At 42.1% G+C, this 19,756-nt stretch overlaps 1 protein-coding gene across 1 annotated transcript; it reads left to right on the plus strand.

Moving 5' to 3' along the window:
- Positions 1-275: 275 nt before the first annotated feature.
- Positions 276-18,527, plus strand: LOC139391888 (visinin-like protein 1). Its single transcript, XM_071139505.1, has 5 exons — positions 276-434; positions 15,993-16,169; positions 17,388-17,506; positions 17,945-18,041; positions 18,320-18,527. The coding sequence occupies exons 2-5, from the start codon at positions 16,008-16,010 to the stop codon at positions 18,515-18,517; spliced, it is 576 nt and encodes a 191-aa protein (XP_070995606.1). The 5' UTR covers positions 276-434; positions 15,993-16,007; the 3' UTR covers positions 18,518-18,527.
- Positions 18,528-19,756: the final 1,229 nt, after the last annotated feature.

Consider the following 19,756-nt stretch of genomic DNA (forward strand, 5'->3'; position numbering starts at 1 on the left):
TAAACATTACACCCACAAAAGATCCAAAAGAATAAAGACATTTCAAATGTCATATTATGTCTATATAGGCGTAGTGTTGTAACGCAAATAGTTCAGGGCTACAGACGATACGCGCTGGCAGAGTTTGCTGTTTTGATTGACAAGGCAGATCATCCAATTACATCGTCCAGAATGATTATTTGAGACTCGCTCCCCAATCGGCGCCGGCATGAGGCGGTCCTTAGGCAAATGTGTTGACGAAGAGGACGCATGCATTTCATTCATTTTCAGCGAACGGAACGTAGAGAGCGAACGACGGAGTGAGGCAACGGGGAAACTTGCTGATTTGGACTTCACTTGTTTCAGAGCTTTTGAGAAATAATTGTAAGAGCACCGTAAAATAATTGATTTGTCCGTAAGGTTCTGAAGAATCGAGTCTTCTACATAATTTCAAGGTAAGAAAAGAGATAAACTGTCATTTTTTTTTTACCAATAGTGTCTAGACAACTAAATAGTAATTTCTTGCGCAACGATGTTAATAAATGTGTAGTGGCATAATAGTCAAACCATGTTATAGGCGGATTATTATACCCAACTCAAAGGAAGGACATAGTGACAGGCGCGCGCGCGCGCACAAACACAAACACACACACACACACAATAACAAGGGCATGGGCAGCATGAGCGTTTGAAGCTTTCTTTGCGCGCATAATATCTATCTGTGTATCTCTCTCTCTCTCACACACACACGCATTCTCTCTCTCGGGCTCAATTCAATTCAACAAATGCTTTATTGCCACCGTTGTCAAAGCAATGTATAGGACGTGTCACATACATTAACTATATTTATTTATTTGAAATGTATCAGGATGAAATCTCTTAAAATGCACCCTCTCGTTTTCAAGAATGTAAAAAAATAGATATATATTTGTTTGAGCAACAAAATTAGTAGATGTCAACAAAAAAATGATCATACATGTCAAATAATTCACTCAAAAGAAAATCAACAATTGAGAAATTAAATCTACAAGGTCTCTCTTATGATAGGACAGGACATAATCTACAGATAGATCGACCGTCTATGTTATCCCCAAACAAAATGCAGATTTTCTTTTCAACAGCTCTCTCTCTCTCTCTCTTTCAATTCAACTATCTCTCTCTCTTTCAATGCAACTCTCTCTCTCTCTCTCTCTCTCTCCCTCTCTTTCAATTCAACTCTCTCTCTCTCCCTCTCTTTCAATTCAACTCTCTCTCTCTCCCTCTCTTTCAATTCAACTCTCTCTGTTTAACGGGAACGCGGTAACAGGTGCGTCTGATGGATTGCCATGGTGACAATACTTTAGCTCGCCCTTCCATGCGCACTGACGGGAACATGAGCAGACATGTCGCCACTCGTGATGTATAAGATGTTGTTAGATGTATGTCAGTCTGCCTCAGAGTAAGGTCATAGAACACGGACATGACAAACAGACTGCTGAAATCCTTTTGAAATGAACTAAGCACCATGAGACATGCTTCTGTGCTTTGATGTCCTTCATGCTTTAATGAACATTCCGAAAATAGCCATATTTATGGCTGTGTCCCAAAGGGAACCATGTTCCCTATGTAGTGCATAACTTTTGACCAGAGCTCTATGTGCCCTAGTCAAAACTAGTGCACTATAAAGGAAATAGAGTGCCATTTGGGATGCATTCTATAATGTCAATATGGAACACTACAAGCTGGTAGTAGAGGTTGTAAGGGTAAATTAAGACAGAGAGATACATCATCCTACTTGGTAGATGGAGAGAGACATTATCCTACTCGGTAGATAGTGAGAGACAACATACTACTTGGTAGATAGTGAGAGACATTATTCTACTTGGTAGATAGTGAGAGACAACATCCTACTTGGTAGATAGAGAGAGACATTATCCTACTTGGTAGATGGAGAGAGACATTATCCTACTCGGTAGATAGTGAGAGACAACATACTACTTGGTAGATAGAGAGAGACATTATCCTACTTGGTAGATGGAGAGAGACATTATCCTACTCGGTAGATAGTGAGAGACAACATACTACTTGGTAGATAGTGAGAGACATTATTCTACTTGGTAGATAGTGAGAGACAACATCCTACTTGGTAGATAGAGAGAGACATAATCCTACTTGGTAGACAGAGAATGACAACATGCTACTTGGCAGATAGAGAGAGACATTATCCTACTTGGTAGATGGAGAGAGACATTATCCTACTCGGTAGATAGTGAGAGACAACATCCTACTTGGTAGATAGTGAGAGACATAATCCTACTTGGTAGACAGAGAATGACAACATCCTATTTGGTAGATGGAGATATACATGATCCTACTTGGTAGATAGAAAGATACAGTATGATACTTGGTAGAAAGATATAGACAATATTCTACTTGATAGATAGAGATATACAGTAAATTACTTGGTAGATAGAGAGCGACACTATCCTACTTGGTAGATAGAGATAGACCATATCCTACTTGGTAGAAAGAGAGATACATTATCCTGCTTGGTAGATAGAGACATACAGTATTCTACTCTCTCTCGCTCTGTGCGTGCAGGTGTGCATGTCCAAGCCCTCACCACCACTTAACCTCCGCTAGTGAGTCATGCCATTTTGTGGCACTACTTGAAAAAGGTGCACTTGAACATCGTGAAGCAGAGAATAGGTGCCACCAGCACCATTCAACCAGAGTAGAGGTGCTACCAGCACCAATCAACCAGAGTAGAGGTGATACCAGCACCATTCAACCAGAGCAGAGGTGATACCAGCACCATTCAACCACAGTAGAGGTGCTACCAGCACCATTGAACCAGAGTAGAGGTGCTACCAGCACCATTAAACCAGAGTAGAGGTGCTACCAGCACCACTCAACCAGAGTAGAGGTGATACCAGCACCATTCAACCACAGTAGAGGTGCTACCAGCACCATTCAACCAGAGTAGAGGTGCTACCAGCACCATTAAACCAGAGTAGAGGTGATGCCAGCACCATTCAACCAGAGTAGAGGTGCTACCAGCACCATTCAACCAGAGTAGAGGTGATACCAGCACCATTAAACCAGAGTAGAGGTGCTACCAGCACCATTCAACCAGAGTAGAGGTGATACCAGCACCATTCAACCAGAGTAGAGGTGATACCAGCACCATTCAACCAGAGTAGAGGTGCTACCAGCACCATTCAACCAGAGTAGAGGTGATACCAGCACCATTCAACCAGAGTAGAGGTGATACCAGCACCATTCAACCAGAGTAGAGGTGATACCAGCACCATTCAACCAGAGTAGAGGTGCTACCAGCACCATTCAACCAGAGTAGAGGTGATACCAGCACCATTCAACCAGAGTAGAGGTGATACCAGCACCATTCAACCAACTGAGAAAGTCAACCACTCAAATGTAAATGTGAGGCAAGTCAGCAGACGGATGCAACTGAACCAATCATAAGTCCAGTAGTCTGGTGACATCACAGTACAGTAGACCTATGAGATCGATAGGTCGACTGCTATGGATCAGACAGTGACAGTGTCGACGTCTCATGTGACAGGCCAAAGCGTATCATGGTCACGTTTATGTCGGAGAAACTGTGTGTTGGCATATTTCATTCACCGTATTGATAGAGCACTATTGTAGACACCTCTACGAATGTGCACAATACTTGCTACCGGTCGAGTTTACCTTGCAGTCTCGTGCCGGTTCTCCTTGATTGATATACACTATATATAAACTATATACACTATATCTACACAATATACACTATATATACACTATATATACACTATATATACACTATATATACACACAATATACACACAATATACACACTATATATATACTATATTTACATATATATGTATATATATTTTTTACCTTTATTTAACCAGGCAAGTCAGTTAAGCACAAATTCTTATTTTCAATGACGGCCTAGGAACAGTGGGTTAACTGCCTGTTCAGGGGCAGAACGACAGATTAGTACCTTGTCAGCTCGGGGATTCGATCTAGCAACCTTCTGGTTCCTAGTCCAACTCTCACTAGGCTACCCTGCCGCCACTATAAATGCAAACTATATATACACACTATATATATATTCACTATATATACACCCTATATATGCACACTAAATATACACACTATATATACACTATATATATATATATATATATATATATATATATATATATATATATATATATATATATATACTATATTTACACACACTATATATACACTATAAATGCAAACTATATATGCACACTATATATACACACTATATATATATATTCACTATATACACCCTATATATGCACACTAAATATACACACTATATATATATATTCACTATATACACCCTATATATGCACACTAAATATACACACTATATATACACTATATATACTATATATACACACTATATATACACTACACATTCACACTATATATACACTATATATGCACTCTATATATATATATATATATATATATATACACACACTATATATATATATATATATATATATATATATATATATATATATACTATATTTACACACACTATATATACACTATATATATTCACTATATATATATATATATATATATTTATACACTATATATACACACTATATATATATATATACTGTATATACAGTCGTGGCCAAAAGTTTTGAGAATGACACAAATATTAATTTCCATAAAGTTTGCTGCTTCAGTGTCTAGATATTTTTGTCAGATGTTACTATGGAATACTGAAGTATAATTACAAGCATTTCATAAGTGTCAAAGGCTTTTATTGACAATAACATGAAGTTGATGCAAAGAGTCAATATTTGCAGTGTTGACCCTTCTTTTCAAGACCTCTGCAATCCGCCCTGGCATGCTGTCAATTAACTTCTGGGCCACATCCTGACTGATGGCAGCCCATTCTTGCATAATCAATGCTTGGAGTTTGTCAGAATTTGTGGGTTTTTGTTTGTCCACCCGCCTCTTGAGGATTGACCACAAGTTGTCAATGGGATTAAGGTCTGGAGAGTTTCCTGGCCATGGACCCAAAATATTGGTGTTTTGTTCCCGAGCCACTTAGTTATCACTTTGCCTTATGGCAAGGTGCTCCATCATGCTGGAAACGGCATTGTTCGTCACCAAAGTGCTCCTGGATGGTTGGGAGAAGATGCTCTCGGAGGATGTGTTGGTACCATTCTTTATTCATGGCTGTGTTCTTAGGCAAAATTGTGAGTGAGCTCACTCCCTTGGCTGAGAAGCAACCCCAAACATGAATGGCCTCAGGATGCTTTACTGTTGGCATGACACAGGACTGATGGTAGCGCTCACCTTGTCTTCTCTGGACAAGCTTTTTACCAGATGCCCCAAACAATCGGAAAGGGATTTCATCAGAGAAAATGACTTTACCCCAGTCCTCAGCAGTCCAATCCCTGTACCTTTTGCAGAATATCAGTCTGTCCCTGATGTTTTTCCTGGAGAGAAGTGGCTTCTTTGCTGCCCTTCTTGACACCAGTCCATCCTCCAAAAGTCTTCGCGTGCAGATGCACTCACACCTGCCTGCTGCCATTCCTGAGCAAGCTCTGTACTGGTGGTGCCCCGATCCCGCAGCTGAATCAACTTTAGGAGACGGTCCTGGCGCTTGCTGGACTTTCTTGGGCGCCCTGAAGCCTTCTTCACAACAAATCACACGCTATCCTTGAAGTTCTTGATGATTCGATAAATTCGATTGGTGCAATCTTTTGGGTGTCTGTCTGTCTGTCTGTCTGTCTGTCTGTCTGTCTGTCTGTCTGTCTGTCTGTCTGTCTGTCTGACCTTGTGCATGTGTGTGCATGTCTTTGTATATATCTGTGGGTGTGTGTGTGTTTAGTTGTCCGTGCCCATGCTATGTATGTGTGTGTGTTTCTGTGCACACCCATGCTACGTGTTTGTGTGTGTCCACGCGTGCCCATGCTATGTGTTTGTGTGTGTCCACACGTGCCCATACTATGTGTGTGTGTGTCTTTCCGTGCCCATGCTAAGTGTGTGTGTATCTTTCCGTGCCCATGCTATGTGTGTGTTTGTCTTTCTGTGCCCATGCTTTGTGTGGGTTTGTGTCCGTGCGTGTCGATGCGTGCCCATGCTATGTGTGTGTGTGTGTGAATGTGTGATTGTGTGCTGTGTCTATGAGTGTTGAAGTAATAGAGTTCAGTGTCATCATGGGAGCACTTGTCATGTGTGTGTTTAGTTGTGAGGTGTGTGTTTAGTTGTGAGGTGTGTGTTTAGTTGTCAGGTGTGTTTAGTTGACAGGTGTGTGTTTAGTTGTGTGGTGTGTTTAGTTGTCAGGTGTATGATGCTGGCTGGTGTGTGTTTAGTTGTCAGGTGTGTGATGCTGGCTGGTGTGTGTTTAGTTGTCAGGTGTGTGATGCTGGATGATGTGTGTTTGGTTGTCAGGTTTGTGATGCTTGCTGTTGTGTGTATATTTGTCAGGTGTGTGATGCTGGCTGGTTGTGTTTAGTTGTCAGGTGTGTTTAGTTGTCAGGTGAATTTAGTTGTCAGGTGTGTTTAGTTGCCAGGTGTGTTTAGTTGTCAGGTGTGTGTTTAGTTGTCAGGTGTGTGTTTAGTTGCCAGGTGTGTTTAGTTGTCAGGTGTGTGTTTAGTTGTCAGGTGTGTGGTGTGTTTAGTTTTCAGGTATCTGATGCTGGCTGGTGTGTGTTTAGTTGTCAGGTTTGTGTTGCTGGCTGGTGTGTTTAGTTGTCAGGTGTGTTTAGTTATCAGGTGTGTTTAGTTACCAGGTGTGTTTAGTTGTCAGGTGTGTTTAGTTATCAGGTGTGTTTAGTTGACAAGTGTGTGTTTAGTTGTGTGGTGTGTGTTTAGTTTTCAGGTATCTGATGCTGGCTGGTGTGTGTTTAGTTGTCAGGTTTGTGTTGCTGGCTGGTGTGTGTTTAGTTGTCAGGTGTGTTTAGTTGACAAGTGTGTGTTTAGTTGTGTGGTGTGTGTTTAGTTTTCAGGTATCTGATGCTGGCTGGTGTGTGTTTAGTTGTCAGGTGTGTTTAGTTATCAGGTGTGTTTAGTTGACAAGTGTGTGTTTAGTTGTGTGGTGTGTGTTTAGTTTTCAGGTATCTGATGCTGGCTGGTGTGTGTTTAGTTGTCAGGTGTGTGATGCTGGCTGGTGTGTGTTTAGTTGTCAGGTTTGTGTTGCTGGCTGGTGTGTGTTTAGTTGTCAGGTGTGTGATGCTGGCTGGTGTGTGTTTAGTTGTCAGGTGTGTGATGCTGGCTGATGTGTGTTTGGTTGTCAGGTGTGTGATGCTGGCTGATGTGTGTTTGGTTGTCAGGTGTGTGATGCTGGCTGGTTGTGTTTAGTTGTCAGGTATGTGTTTAGTTGTCAGGTGTGTGTTCAGTTGTCAGGTGAATTTAGTTGTCAGCTGTGTCTTTAGTTGCCAGGTATGTGTATATTTGTCAGGTGTGTGATGCTGGCTGGTTGTGTTTATTTTTCAGGTGTGTGCTTAGTTGCCAAGTATGTTTAGTTGCCAGGTGTATGTTTATTTGCCAGGTGTATGTTTATTTGCCAGGTGTGTTTATTTGCCAGGTGTGTTTATTTGCCAGGTGTGTTTATTTGCCAGGTGTGTTTATTTACCAGGTGTGTTTAGTTGCCAGGTGTGTTTCGTTGCCATGTGTGTGTTTAGTTTTCAGATCTGTGTTTAGTTGCCAGTTGTGTGTTTAGTTTTCAGGTGTGTGTTTAGGTACCAGGTGTGTGTTTAGTTGTCAGGTGTGTGTTTAGTTTTCAGGTCTGTGTTTAGTTGCCAGGTGTGTGTTTAGTTGTCAGGTGTGTTTAGTTGTGAGGTGTGTGTTTAGTTGTCAGGTGTGTGTTTAGTTGTCAGGTGTGTGTTTAGTTTTCAGGTCTGTGTTTAGTTGCCAGGTGTGTGTTTAGTTGTCAGGTGTGTTTAGTTGTGAGGTGTTTGTTTAGTTGTTAGGTGTGTTTAGTTGTGAGGTGTTTGTTTAGTTGTTATGTGTGTGTTTAGTTGTCAGGTGTGTTTTTAGTTGTCAGGTGTGTTTAGTTGACTGTTGTGTGTTTAGTTGCCAGGTGTGTTTAGTTGACTGTTGTGTGTTTAGTTGCCAGGTGTGTGTTTAGTTGTTAGGTGTGCGTTTAGTTGTCAGGTGTGTTTAGTTGCCAGGTGTGTGTTTAGTTGTCAGGTGTGTTTAGTTGTCAGGTGTGTTTAGTTGCCAGGTGTGTGTTTAGTTGCCAGGTGTGTGTTTAGTTGACAGGTGTGTGTTTAGTTGACGGTGTGTGTTTAGTTGTGTGGTGTGTTTAGTTGTCAGGTGTATGATGTTGGCTGGTTTGTGTTTAGTTGTCAGGTGTGTGATGCTGGCTGGTGTGTGTTTAGTTGTCAGGTGTGTGATGCTTGATGATGTGTGTTTGGTTGTCAGGTGTGTGATGCATGCTGGTGTGTGTATATTTGTCAGGTGTGTGATGCTGGCTGGTTGTGTTTAGTTGTCAGGTGTGTTTAGTTGTCAGGTGAATTTAGTTGTCAGGTGTGTTTAGTTGCCAGGTGTGTTTAGTTGTCAGGTATGTGTTTAGTTGTCAGGTGTGTGTTTAGTTGTCAGGTCTGTGTTTAGTTGCCAGGTGTGTTTAGTTGTCAGGTGTGTGTTTAGTTGTCAGGTGTGTGTGGTGTGTTTAGTAGTCAGGTGTGTTTAGTTGTCAGGTGTGTGTTTAGTTTTCAGGTATCTGATGCTGGCTGGTGTGTGTTTAGTTGTCAGGTTTGTGTTGCTGGCTGGTGTGTTTAGTTGTCAGGTGTGTTTAGTTATCAGGTGTGTTTAGTTGACAAGTGTGTGTTTAGTTGTGTGGTGTGTGTTTAGTTTTCAGGTATCTGATGCTGGCTGGTGTGTGTTTAGTTGTCAGGTTTGTGTTGCTGGCTGGTGTGTGTTTAGTTGTCAGGTGTGTGATGCTGGCTGGTGTGTGTTTAGTTGTCAGGTGTGTGATGCTTGCTGGTGTGTTTATATTTGTCAGGTGTGTGATGCTGGCTGGTTGTGTTTAGTTGTCAGGTGAATTTAGTTGCCAAGTATGTTTAGTTGCCAGGTGTATGTTTATTTGCCAGGTGTGTTTATTTGCCAGGTGTGTTTATTTGCCAGGTGTGTTTAGTTGCCAGGTGTGTTTCGTTGCCATGTGTGTGTTTAGTTGTCAGGTGTGTTTAGTTGTGAGGTGTGTGTTTAGTTTTCAGGTGTGTGTTTAGTTGTCAGGTGTGTGTGTTTAGTTTTCAGATATGTGTTTAGTTGCCAGGTGTGTGTTTAGTTGTCAGGTGTGTTTAGTTGTGAGGTGTTTGTTTAGTTGTTAGGTGTGTTTAGTTGTGAGGTGTTTGTTTAGTTGTTAGGTGTGTGTTTAGTTGTCAGGTGTGTTTAGTTGTGAGGTGTTTGTTTAGTTGTTAGGAGTTTTTAGTTGTGAGGTGTGTGTTTAGTTGTGAGGTGTGTGTTTAGTTGTCAGGTGTGTTTAGTTGACAGTTGTGTGTTTAGTTGCCAGGTGTGTGTTTAGTTGTTAGGTGTGTGTTTAGTTGTCAGGTGTGTTTAGTTGTCAGGTGTGTTTAGTTGACAGTTGTGTGTTTAGTTGCCAGGTGTGTGTTTAGTTGTCAGGTGTGTTTAGTTGTCAGGTGTGTTTAGTTGTCAGGTGTGTGTTTAGTTGTCAGGTGTGTGATGCTGGGTTGTGTGTGTTTATTTGTCAGGTGTGTGATGCTGGCTGGTGTGTGTTTATTTTTCAGGTAGTGATGCTGGCTGGTGTGTGTTTATTTGTCATGTGTGAGATGCTTGCTGGTGTGTGTATATTTGTCAGGTGTGTGATGCTGGCTGGTTGTGTTTAGTTGTCAGGTATGTGTTTAGTTGTCAGGTGTGTGTTTAGTTGTCAGGTGGATTTAGTTGTCAGCTGTGTGTGTAGTTGCCAGGTGTGTGTACATTTGTCAGGTGTGTGATGCTGGCTGGTTGTGTTTAGTAGTCAGGTGTGTGGTTAGTTCCCAAGAATGTTTAGTTGCCAGGTGTATGTTTATTTGCCAGGTGTGTTTATTTTTCAGGTGTGTTTATTTGCCAGGTGTGTTTATTTGCCAGGTGTGTTTAGTTGCCAGATGTGTTTCGTTGCCATGTGTGTGTTTAGTTGTCAGGTGTGTTTAGTTGTGAGGTGTGTGTTTAGTTGTCAGGTGTGTGTTTAGTTGTCAGGTGTGTGTTTAGTTTTCAGGTCTGTGTTTAGTTGCCAGTTGTGTGTTTAGTTTTCAGGTGTGTTTAGTTGTGAGGTGTTTGTTTAGTTGTTAGGTGTGTTTAGTTGTGAGGTGTTTGTTTAGTTGTTAGGTGTGTGTTTAGTTGTCAGGTGTGTTTAGTTGTGAGGTGTTTGTTTAGTTGTTAGGTGTGTTTAGTTGTGAGGTGTGTGTTTAGTTGTGAGGTGTGTGTTTAGTTGTCAGGTGTGTTTAGTTGTCAGGTGTGTGTATAGTTGTCGGGTGTGTTTAGTTGTGAGGTGTTTGTTTAGTTGTTAGGTGTGTGTTTAGTTGTCAGGTGTGTTTAGTTGTGAGGTGTTTGTTTAGTTGTTAGGAGTTTTTAGTTGTGAGGTGTGTGTTTAGTTGTGAGGTGTGTGTTTAGTTGTCAGGTGTGTTTAGTTGACAGTTGTGTGTTTAGTTGCCAGGTGTGTGTTTAGTTGTTAGGTGTGTGTTTAGTTGTCAGGTGTGTTTAGTTGTCAGGTGTGTTTAGTTGACAGTTGTGTGTTTAGTTGCCAGGTGTGTGTTTAGTTGTCAGGTGTGTGATGCTTGCTGGTGTGTTTATATTTGTCAGGTGTGTGATGCTGGCTGGTTGTGTTTAGTTGTCAGGTGAATTTAGTTGCCAAGTATGTTTAGTTGCCAGGTGTATGTTTATTTGCCAGGTGTGTTTATTTGCCAGGTGTGTTTATTTGCCAGGTGTGTTTAGTTGCCAGGTGTGTTTCGTTGCCATGTGTGTGTTTAGTTGTCAGGTGTGTTTAGTTGTGAGGTGTGTGTTTAGTTTTCAGGTGTGTGTTTAGTTGTCAGGTGTGTGTGTTTAGTTTTCAGATATGTGTTTAGTTGCCAGGTGTGTGTTTAGTTGTCAGGTGTGTTTAGTTGTGAGGTGTTTGTTTAGTTGTTAGGTGTGTTTAGTTGTGAGGTGTTTGTTTAGTTGTTAGGTGTGTGTTTAGTTGTCAGGTGTGTTTAGTTGTGAGGTGTTTGTTTAGTTGTTAGGAGTTTTTAGTTGTGAGGTGTGTGTTTAGTTGTGAGGTGTGTGTTTAGTTGTCAGGTGTGTTTAGTTGACAGTTGTGTGTTTAGTTGCCAGGTGTGTGTTTAGTTGTTAGGTGTGTGTTTAGTTGTCAGGTGTGTTTAGTTGTCAGGTGTGTTTAGTTGACAGTTGTGTGTTTAGTTGCCAGGTGTGTGTTTAGTTGTCAGGTGTGTTTAGTTGTCAGGTGTGTTTAGTTGTCAGGTGTGTGTTTAGTTGTCAGGTTTGTGATGCTGGGTTGTGTGTGTTTATTTGTCAGGTGTGTGATGCTGGCTGGTGTGTGTTTATTTTTCAGGTAGTGATGCTGGCTGGTGTGTGTTTATTTGTCATGTGTGAGATGCTTGCTGGTGTGTGTATATTTGTCAGGTGTGTGATGCTGGCTGGTTGTGTTTAGTTGTCAGGTATGTGTTTAGTTGTCAGGTGTGTGTTTAGTTGTCAGGTGAATTTAGTTGTCAGCTGTGTGTGTAGTTGCCAGGTGTGTGTACATTTGTCAGGTGTGTGATGCTGGCTGGTTGTGTTTAGTAGTCAGGTGTGTGGTTAGTTCCCAAGAATGTTTAGTTGCCAGGTGTATGTTTATTTGCCAGGTGTGTTTATTTTTCAGGTGTGTTTATTTGCCAGGTGTGTTTATTTGCCAGGTGTGTTTAGTTGCCAGATGTGTTTCGTTGCCATGTGTGTGTTTAGTTGTCAGGTGTGTTTAGTTGTGAGGTGTGTGTTTAGTTGTCAGGTGTGTGTTTAGTTGTCAGGTGTGTGTTTAGTTTTCAGGTCTGTGTTTAGTTGCCAGTTGTGTGTTTAGTTTTCAGGTGTGTTTAGTTGTGAGGTGTTTGTTTAGTTGTTAGGTGTGTTTAGTTGTGAGGTGTTTGTTTAGTTGTTAGGTGTGTGTTTAGTTGTCAGGTGTGTTTAGTTGTGAGGTGTTTGTTTAGTTGTTAGGTGTGTTTAGTTGTGAGGTGTGTGTTTAGTTGTGAGGTGTGTGTTTAGTTGTCAGGTGTGTTTAGTTGTCAGGTGTGTGTATAGTTGTCGGGTGTGTGTTTAGTGGTCAGGTGTGTGTTTAGTTGTCAGGTGTTTGTTTAGTTGTCAGGTGTGTGTTTAGTTGTGAGGTGTGTGTTTAGTTGTCAGGTGTGTTTAGTTGTCAGGTGTGTGTTTAGTTGTGAGGTGTGTGTTTAGTTGTCAGGTGTGTGTTAAGTTGTCAGGTGTGTGTTTATTTGTCAGGTGTGTGTTTAGTTGTCAGGTGTGTTTAGTTGACAGTTGTGTGTTTAGTTGCCAGGTGTGTGTTTAGTTGTTAGGCGTGTGTTTAGTTGTCAGGTGTGTTTAGTTGTCAGGTGTGTTTAGTTGTCAGGTGTGTGTTTAGTTGTCAGGTGTGTGATGCTGGGTTGTGTGTGTTTATTTGTCAGGTGTGCGATGCTGGCTGGTGTGTGTTTATTTTTCAGGTAGTGATGCTGGCTGGTGTGTGTTTATTTGTCATGTGTGAGATGCTGGCTGGTGTGTGTTTAGTTGTCAGGTGTGTGATGCTGGCTGTGGTGCCACTTGACAAAAGAGGCATAGTTCCAAATGTTAACCCTGGCCCTTGACTTTTTTCCTTGTGTAGTTTCGTTACAGCCTTATTCTAAAATTAATGAAGTTAATAGAATCCTCATCGATCTACACACACTGCTCCATAATGACATCACAATATCCCATCATTACATCATAATACCCCATAATGACAACACAATACCATAATGACATCACAATACCCCATAATGACAAAGCAAGGTTTTTATTTATTTTTATTTAATGAAAATGTATTACAATTAATATAGGAAACAGAAATATAATATTTATGTAAGTATTCAGACCCTTTGCTATGAGACTCCAATTTTAGCTCAGGTGCATCCTGTTTCCATTGATCATCCTTGAGTTGTTTCTACAACTTGATTGGAGTCCACCTGTGGTAAATTCAAGTGATTGGACATAATTTGGAAAGTCACACAGCTTGCTAGTTAACTTGGATGTTTATAAGACAGTGATATAGTGTGGGGTGCTTTTCGGGCAAGTGTCGATCTCTGATAACGAGTTGTTAGCCTGAGTGTTTTACTTTAATTATGAGTATTTTACTAAAATTCTGAGTATTTTACTATAATTATGAGTATTTTACTATAATTATGAGTATTTTACTATAATTATGAGTATTTTACTAAAATTCTGAGTATTTTACTATAATTTTGAGTATTTTACTATAATTATGAGTATTTTACTATAATTATGAGTATTTTACTATAATTATGAGTATTTTACTATAATTGTGAGTGTTTTACTATAATGGCTATAATTACAGGGCATCTCTGAAACACTCTCCGGCGAATATGAATTAGAGGGCACAAGGCCTGTGTCCTAAATGGGACCCTCTTCCCTATATACTGCACTACTACACATAGGGCTCTGGTCATAAGTAGTGCTCTATATAGGGAACTGGGTTCCATTTGGGACATAAACAAAACAAGTCATAATTAAAATCATAAATAATATGAAACAATTGTATGGACAGATAAAATGTTGGGAGATGTTAGCCATGCTTAGCTACCGTAGAGAGACCTGGGAGACGTATCTCAGACAGAGAGACACACCCTCCCCGCGCTGTCCATCCCCTGTGTAAGTCTCCAGGCTCTACATGTAGGGTGATCTTAAATTAGATTGTTTGAACCATCGCTGAGGTGGGCTCTGTTTCTATAGCGATGCATCCTTCCTCCTCTCTGTCTGTCTCTCTCTCTCTCTCTCTCTCTCTCTCTCTCTCTCTCTCTGTTGTTAGAACAGGTCTCTCTCTCTCTCTGTTGTTAGAACAGGTCTCTCTCTCTCTCTCTCTCTCTCTCTCTCTCTCTCTCTCTCTCTCTCTCTCTCTCTCTCTGTTGTTAGAACAGGTCTCTCTCTCTCTCTCTTGTTAGAACAGGTCTCTCTCTCTGTTGTTAGAACAGGTCTCTCTCTCTCTCTTTGTTCTTAGAACAGGTCTCTCTCTATCTCTCTGTTCTTAGAACAGGTCTCTCTCTATCTCTCTGTTCTTAGAACAGGTCTCTCTCTATCTCTCTGTTCTTAGAACAGGTCTCTCTCTATCTCTCTGTTCTTAGAACAGGTCTCTCTCTATCTCTTTGTTCTTAGAACAGGTCTCTCTCTATCTCTCTGTTCTTAGAACATGTCTCTCTCTCTGTTGTTAGAACAGAGAGGATCTGCAGAGAATAATGGGAGAAACTCCCCAAATACAGGTATACCAAGCTTGTAGCGTCATACCCAAGAAGAATTGATACTGTAATCGCTGCCAAAGGTGCTTCAGCAAAGTACTGAGTAAAGAGTTAGAATACTTACGTAAATGTATTGTCACTTGTTAATGAGCAATAGGTCTAAGTAATTAAATATAAATTGCTATATCCTGTGTAACAGCTAGTAATAACATTTTATTTCTGCAGATATTACATGTCCTCTGTGGTGTACTCCTGCGTTCCTTTATAGCTAGCCACATTTCACTGTCAATATAGGACACAACTCAAAACTGCTTAGAAAACAAACAAATTCTTCTTCTTCTTCTCTGGTATTATGGCGGTTCAGCAAAACAAACGTTAAAGATGCGTGCCGCCACCTACTGTACGGGTAACTACATTGTCTTTAGGGAAACTTAAACACTTGTGTGTTTGTTCATCACTTGCATGGTGCTTTTAGAAGCTGTGCTATGCTTTGAAATAGTGTATTTCTCGTATTAGATCCGTTTTTCGTAAAGCTCAACCAAGTTAACTCAGACGGATCGCTTTATTTTTGGGGTGGGGCAAGTGCTAGCAACAACGTCAACCTGAGATTTATTTTGAACAGTGCACATTCATGGTTAAGTAATTAGAGTCTATTGGGCATAATCTCTCAGACACCCAGCGCATCCACGAGGGACCCCAACCTTTGTCACAGTTGTTAAATGAATCGGATGCAGCTGAGAAGAAGCGAAAACAATAAGCTGGTGAATTTAGTGGAAACCTGCCCATTTGTATTTATGCATGATAACAAGCATTCGTTGTTAAACTTCTGTAATTAGAGACTGTATTTACTACCAAATAGATTGATATTATTGCACTGTGAATGGTTACAGTTTAACTCCAATACTTGTTAAGTGTAATTGTTGAACGAATTTAACAATTCCTATATGTGTTCATTAACCAATTCAATTTAAATCACTCTGTCTGTTTCTAAGAATTTGTAAGATCCTTATTTGCATAAAATAGACAGAGACCAGTCTACCAAGATTAGCCAATAGCATTTATTCTCGAGAGCGCTGCTCATAATACCACGTACATTAGTTTATATACCTCACATTTCGACATAAATGTCTCTCCTCCTCTCAGATACAACGACAGTATAGTTCACAAGCCTTCCCACATTGTCTGCCACCTGTTAAACAATCTACTACAAGCCCAAGGTCTCTCCCCTCCCTGGGTGGGGACAGAATAAGGAACACAGCATTCCAGCCGGTCTGACGATAGCTCCTTTCGTTTCTAACAAGGAACAGAAAGTCCTTGTTCTAATTCTTGACTAAAACTACTATTTTCAGTATTATGATTATAATAAGATTCATACATCCATACAGAAACATAGTAGTATTCTGTTTAGTTATAGTTCTAAGTTAAATGTATACATAATTTAGTCATTATTCATAAAAATCCCATAACAGTAATGACTTACGCAATAAGGATCCTCTAAAGGACGCGTTAACATTGATTGTTTTAATCATTGATTTGATTCGTTGTGTCTCTTGTTTATTTCTCCAGAGAGGAGACTTTGTGATGGGGAAAGGAAACAGTAAGCTGGCACCAGAGGTTCTGGATGACCTCACCAAGAGTACTGAGTTCAACGAGGCTGAGCTCAAGCAGTGGTACAAAGGCTTCCTCAAAGACTGTCCCACTGGTATACTGAACCTAGAGGAGTTCCAACAGCTATATGTGAAGGTGAGGGAGGGAGGGAGGGACTTAAAGACTGTCCCACTGGTATACTGAACCTAGAGGAGTTCCAACAACACTATGTGAAGGTGAGGGAGGGAGGGAGGGACTTAAAGACTGTCCCTCTGGTATACTGAACCTAGAGGAGTTCCAACAGCTATATGTGAAGGTGAGGGAGGGAGGGAGGGACTTAAAGACTGTCCCACTGGTATACTGAACCTAGAGGAGTTCCAACAGCTATATGTGAAGGTGAGGGAGGGAGGGAGGGACTTAAAGACTGTCCCACTGGTATACTGAACCTAGAGGAGTTCCAACAACTCTATGTGAAGGTGAGGGAGGGAGGGAGGGAGGGACTTAAAGACTGTCCCACTGGTATACTGAACCTAGAGGAGTTCCAACAACTCTATGTGAAGGTGAGGGAGGGAGGGAGGGACTTAAAGACTGTCTCACTGGTATACTGAACCTAGAGGAGTTCAAACAACTATATGTGAAGGTGAGGGAGGGAGGGACTTAAAGACTGTCCCACTGGTATACTGAACCTAGAGGAGTTCCAACAACTCTATGTGAAGGTGAGGGAGGGAGGGACTTAAAGACTGTCCCACTGGTATACTGAACCTAGAGGAGTTCCAACAACTCTATGTGAAGGTGAGGGAGGGAGGGAGGGACTTAAATATTTCCCCACTGGTATATTGAATCTAGAAGAGTTCCAACAACTATATGTGAAGGTGAGTGAGGGAGGGACTTAAATACTGTCCCACTGGCATTCTGAATCTAGAGTTCCAACCACTACATATCAAGGTGAGGAAGAGAGGGAGGAGAGGAGAGGGAGGGATGAGGAAGGACACAGATGGTGATTATTCGTAGGGAGAGAGGGGGGACCAGTGGGTTGAAGAGGAAATAGCAGTGAATTGGTGGGGTGGTGGGGGGAGGTGGGGACAAGAGAAACGATGGAGGACAGTGGTAGATGGCTTTCCTAAAGCGTTCCCGCTGTCATACTCAAAGCAAACTATCTAAAGGAAGAAAGTCATTTGGAGTAGAGGGATTTTTGGGGGATTGGTTTAGAATGTGCAACATCATCCGTTCATATCTGCGTTCCAAATGGACCTCTATTACCTATGTAAGGACATTATCTTCGCCCACGGTGCCATTTGGGACTAAGTCTATTTGAATAGCCTTCCAGTGACCAACAGTGTGTCACATTTATTTTTGTATTTTTCTCTCATGCAGTTCTTTCCGTACGGCGACGCGTCTAAGTTCGCCCAGCACGCTTTCCGGACCTTCGATAAGAACGGGGACGGGACCATCGACTTCCGGGAGTTTATCTGTGCCCTGTCAATCACCTCGAGGTACACGGGTGCGCACACACTCACTCACTCACACACACACTCAGTCACGCACTCACTCACACACTCACTCACTCACTCAGTCACACACTCACACACTCAGTCACGCACTCACTCACACACTCACACACTCACACACTCAGTCACACACTCAGTCACACACTCACTCACACACTCACTCACACACTCACTCACACACTCACTCACACACACACTCACTCACACACTCACACACACACTCACTCACACACACACTCACACACTCACACACACACACACACTCAGTCACACACTCACACACACACACACACACACACACACACACACACACACACACACACACACACACACACACACACACACACACACACACACACACACACACACACACACACACACACCTGTGTATTTCTATTTGCCAGTTCTTTCCATCACCTCTAGGGGGACCTTTGAGCAGAAACTCAACTGGGCCTTCAACATGTACGACTTAGACGGAGACGGCAAGATCACACGCATGGAGATGCTGGAGATCATAGAGGTCTGTGTGTTTCTGTGTGTTTCTGTGTGTCTTTGAGTGTGCTTGTCTCCATACTTGTGTGTATGCATGTGTGTGCGTCCATTTGTGTGTGTGTGAGTGCATTTACTGTGTGTGTGTGTGTGTGTGTGTGTCTATGACAACTTACTTTGTGTGCATATTGCTCCAGCGAATGCCCCATTCCATCTTTACTGAACTCCCCTCTCTCTCTCTCTCTCTCTCTCTCTCTCTCTCTCTCTCTCTCTCTCTCTCTCTTCTCTCTCTCTCTCTCTCTCTCTCAGGCAATCTACAAGATGGTTGGCACTGTGATAATGATGCGTATGAACGAGGATGGGCTGACTCCCCAGCAGCGCGTGGATAAGATCTTCTCCAAGATGGATAAAGATCACAACGATGAGATCACGCTGGACGAGTTCAAAGAGGCAGCCAAGAGTGATCCCTCCATCGTCCTACTGCTACAGTGTGACATGCAGAAATAGAGGAGGGAGGTAGGAGGTGAGGGAGGGAGGAGTGATGAGGAAAGGAGGGAGGAGGTGAGGGAGGAGGGAGGGAGGTGAGGGAGGGAGGAGGAGGGAGGTAGGAGGTGAGTGAGGAGGTGGGGGGTTGAGGTGAGGGAGGGAGGGAGGAGGGAGGTGGCAAGTTTGACCTCTCATTGTACTATTTTTGCCAATTGATATTGGGGGCGGGGGGGGGGTCTCTATTTCTGCTATAGGATCTGCAGATGTATGGATGGAGAGACTGGTAGGGTGAGGGAGTAGAGATGGAGGAGAGCAGGGTAGGGAGGGATGGAGAGACTGGTAGAGTGAGGGAGTAGAGAGATGGCGAGACTGGTAGAGTGAGGGAGTAGGGAGAGATTACGAGGGGTAGGTTGTGGGACCAGACATTGTGACATAATAGAGACACTCTTGGAGGGGAGATGATAGTTTGAAAGAGAGAGACAGAGATAAAGAGATAGAGGGGGGAGAATGAGAGAGAGAGCGTGAGCGGAGAGAGATAAATCAAATCAAATCGAATCAAACGGTATATGTCACATGCGCCGAATACAACAGGTGCAGAACTTAGCGTTAAATTCTTACTTACAAGCACTTAATCAAGAAATATATTTAATAAAATATTTACTAAATCAAATAAAGTTAAAACAAACAATTGAATCAAATGGTAACACAATAAATGTACATTGTAAATAGTCAGAGTGGCCATTCAATTAGCTTAGTTGTTCAGCAGTCTTATAGCTTGGGGGTAGAAGCTGTTGAGGAGCCTCTTGGACCTAGACTTGGTGCTCCGGTACTGCTTGCTGTGCGGTAGCGGAGAGAACCGTCTGTGACTACGGTGGCTGGAGTCTTTGACAGGTTTTTGGGGCCTTCCTCTGACACCGCCTGGTATATAGGTCCAGGATGTTAGGAAGCTTGGCCCCAGTGATGTACTGGGCCGTATGCACTACCCTCTGTACCAGGCGGTAATGCAACCGGTCAGAATGCTCTCTATGGTGTTGTCGTGCCCTCTTTACAACTGTCGTGGTATGTTTGGACCATGATAGTTTGTTGGTGATGTGGACACACCACCTGGGGGAGGTGCGTCATGAAAGTACAGGATCCAGTTGCAGAGGGAGATGTTTAGTCCCAGGTTCCTTAGTGTAACGATGAGCTTTGTGGGCACTATGGTGTTGAACGCTGAGCTGTAGTCAATGATTCTCACATAGGTGTTCCTTTTGTCCAGGT

Source organism: Oncorhynchus clarkii, chromosome 32 (genome assembly GCF_045791955.1).
Source record: "Oncorhynchus clarkii lewisi isolate Uvic-CL-2024 chromosome 32, UVic_Ocla_1.0, whole genome shotgun sequence".
Lineage (NCBI taxonomy): Eukaryota > Metazoa > Chordata > Actinopteri > Salmoniformes > Salmonidae > Oncorhynchus > Oncorhynchus clarkii.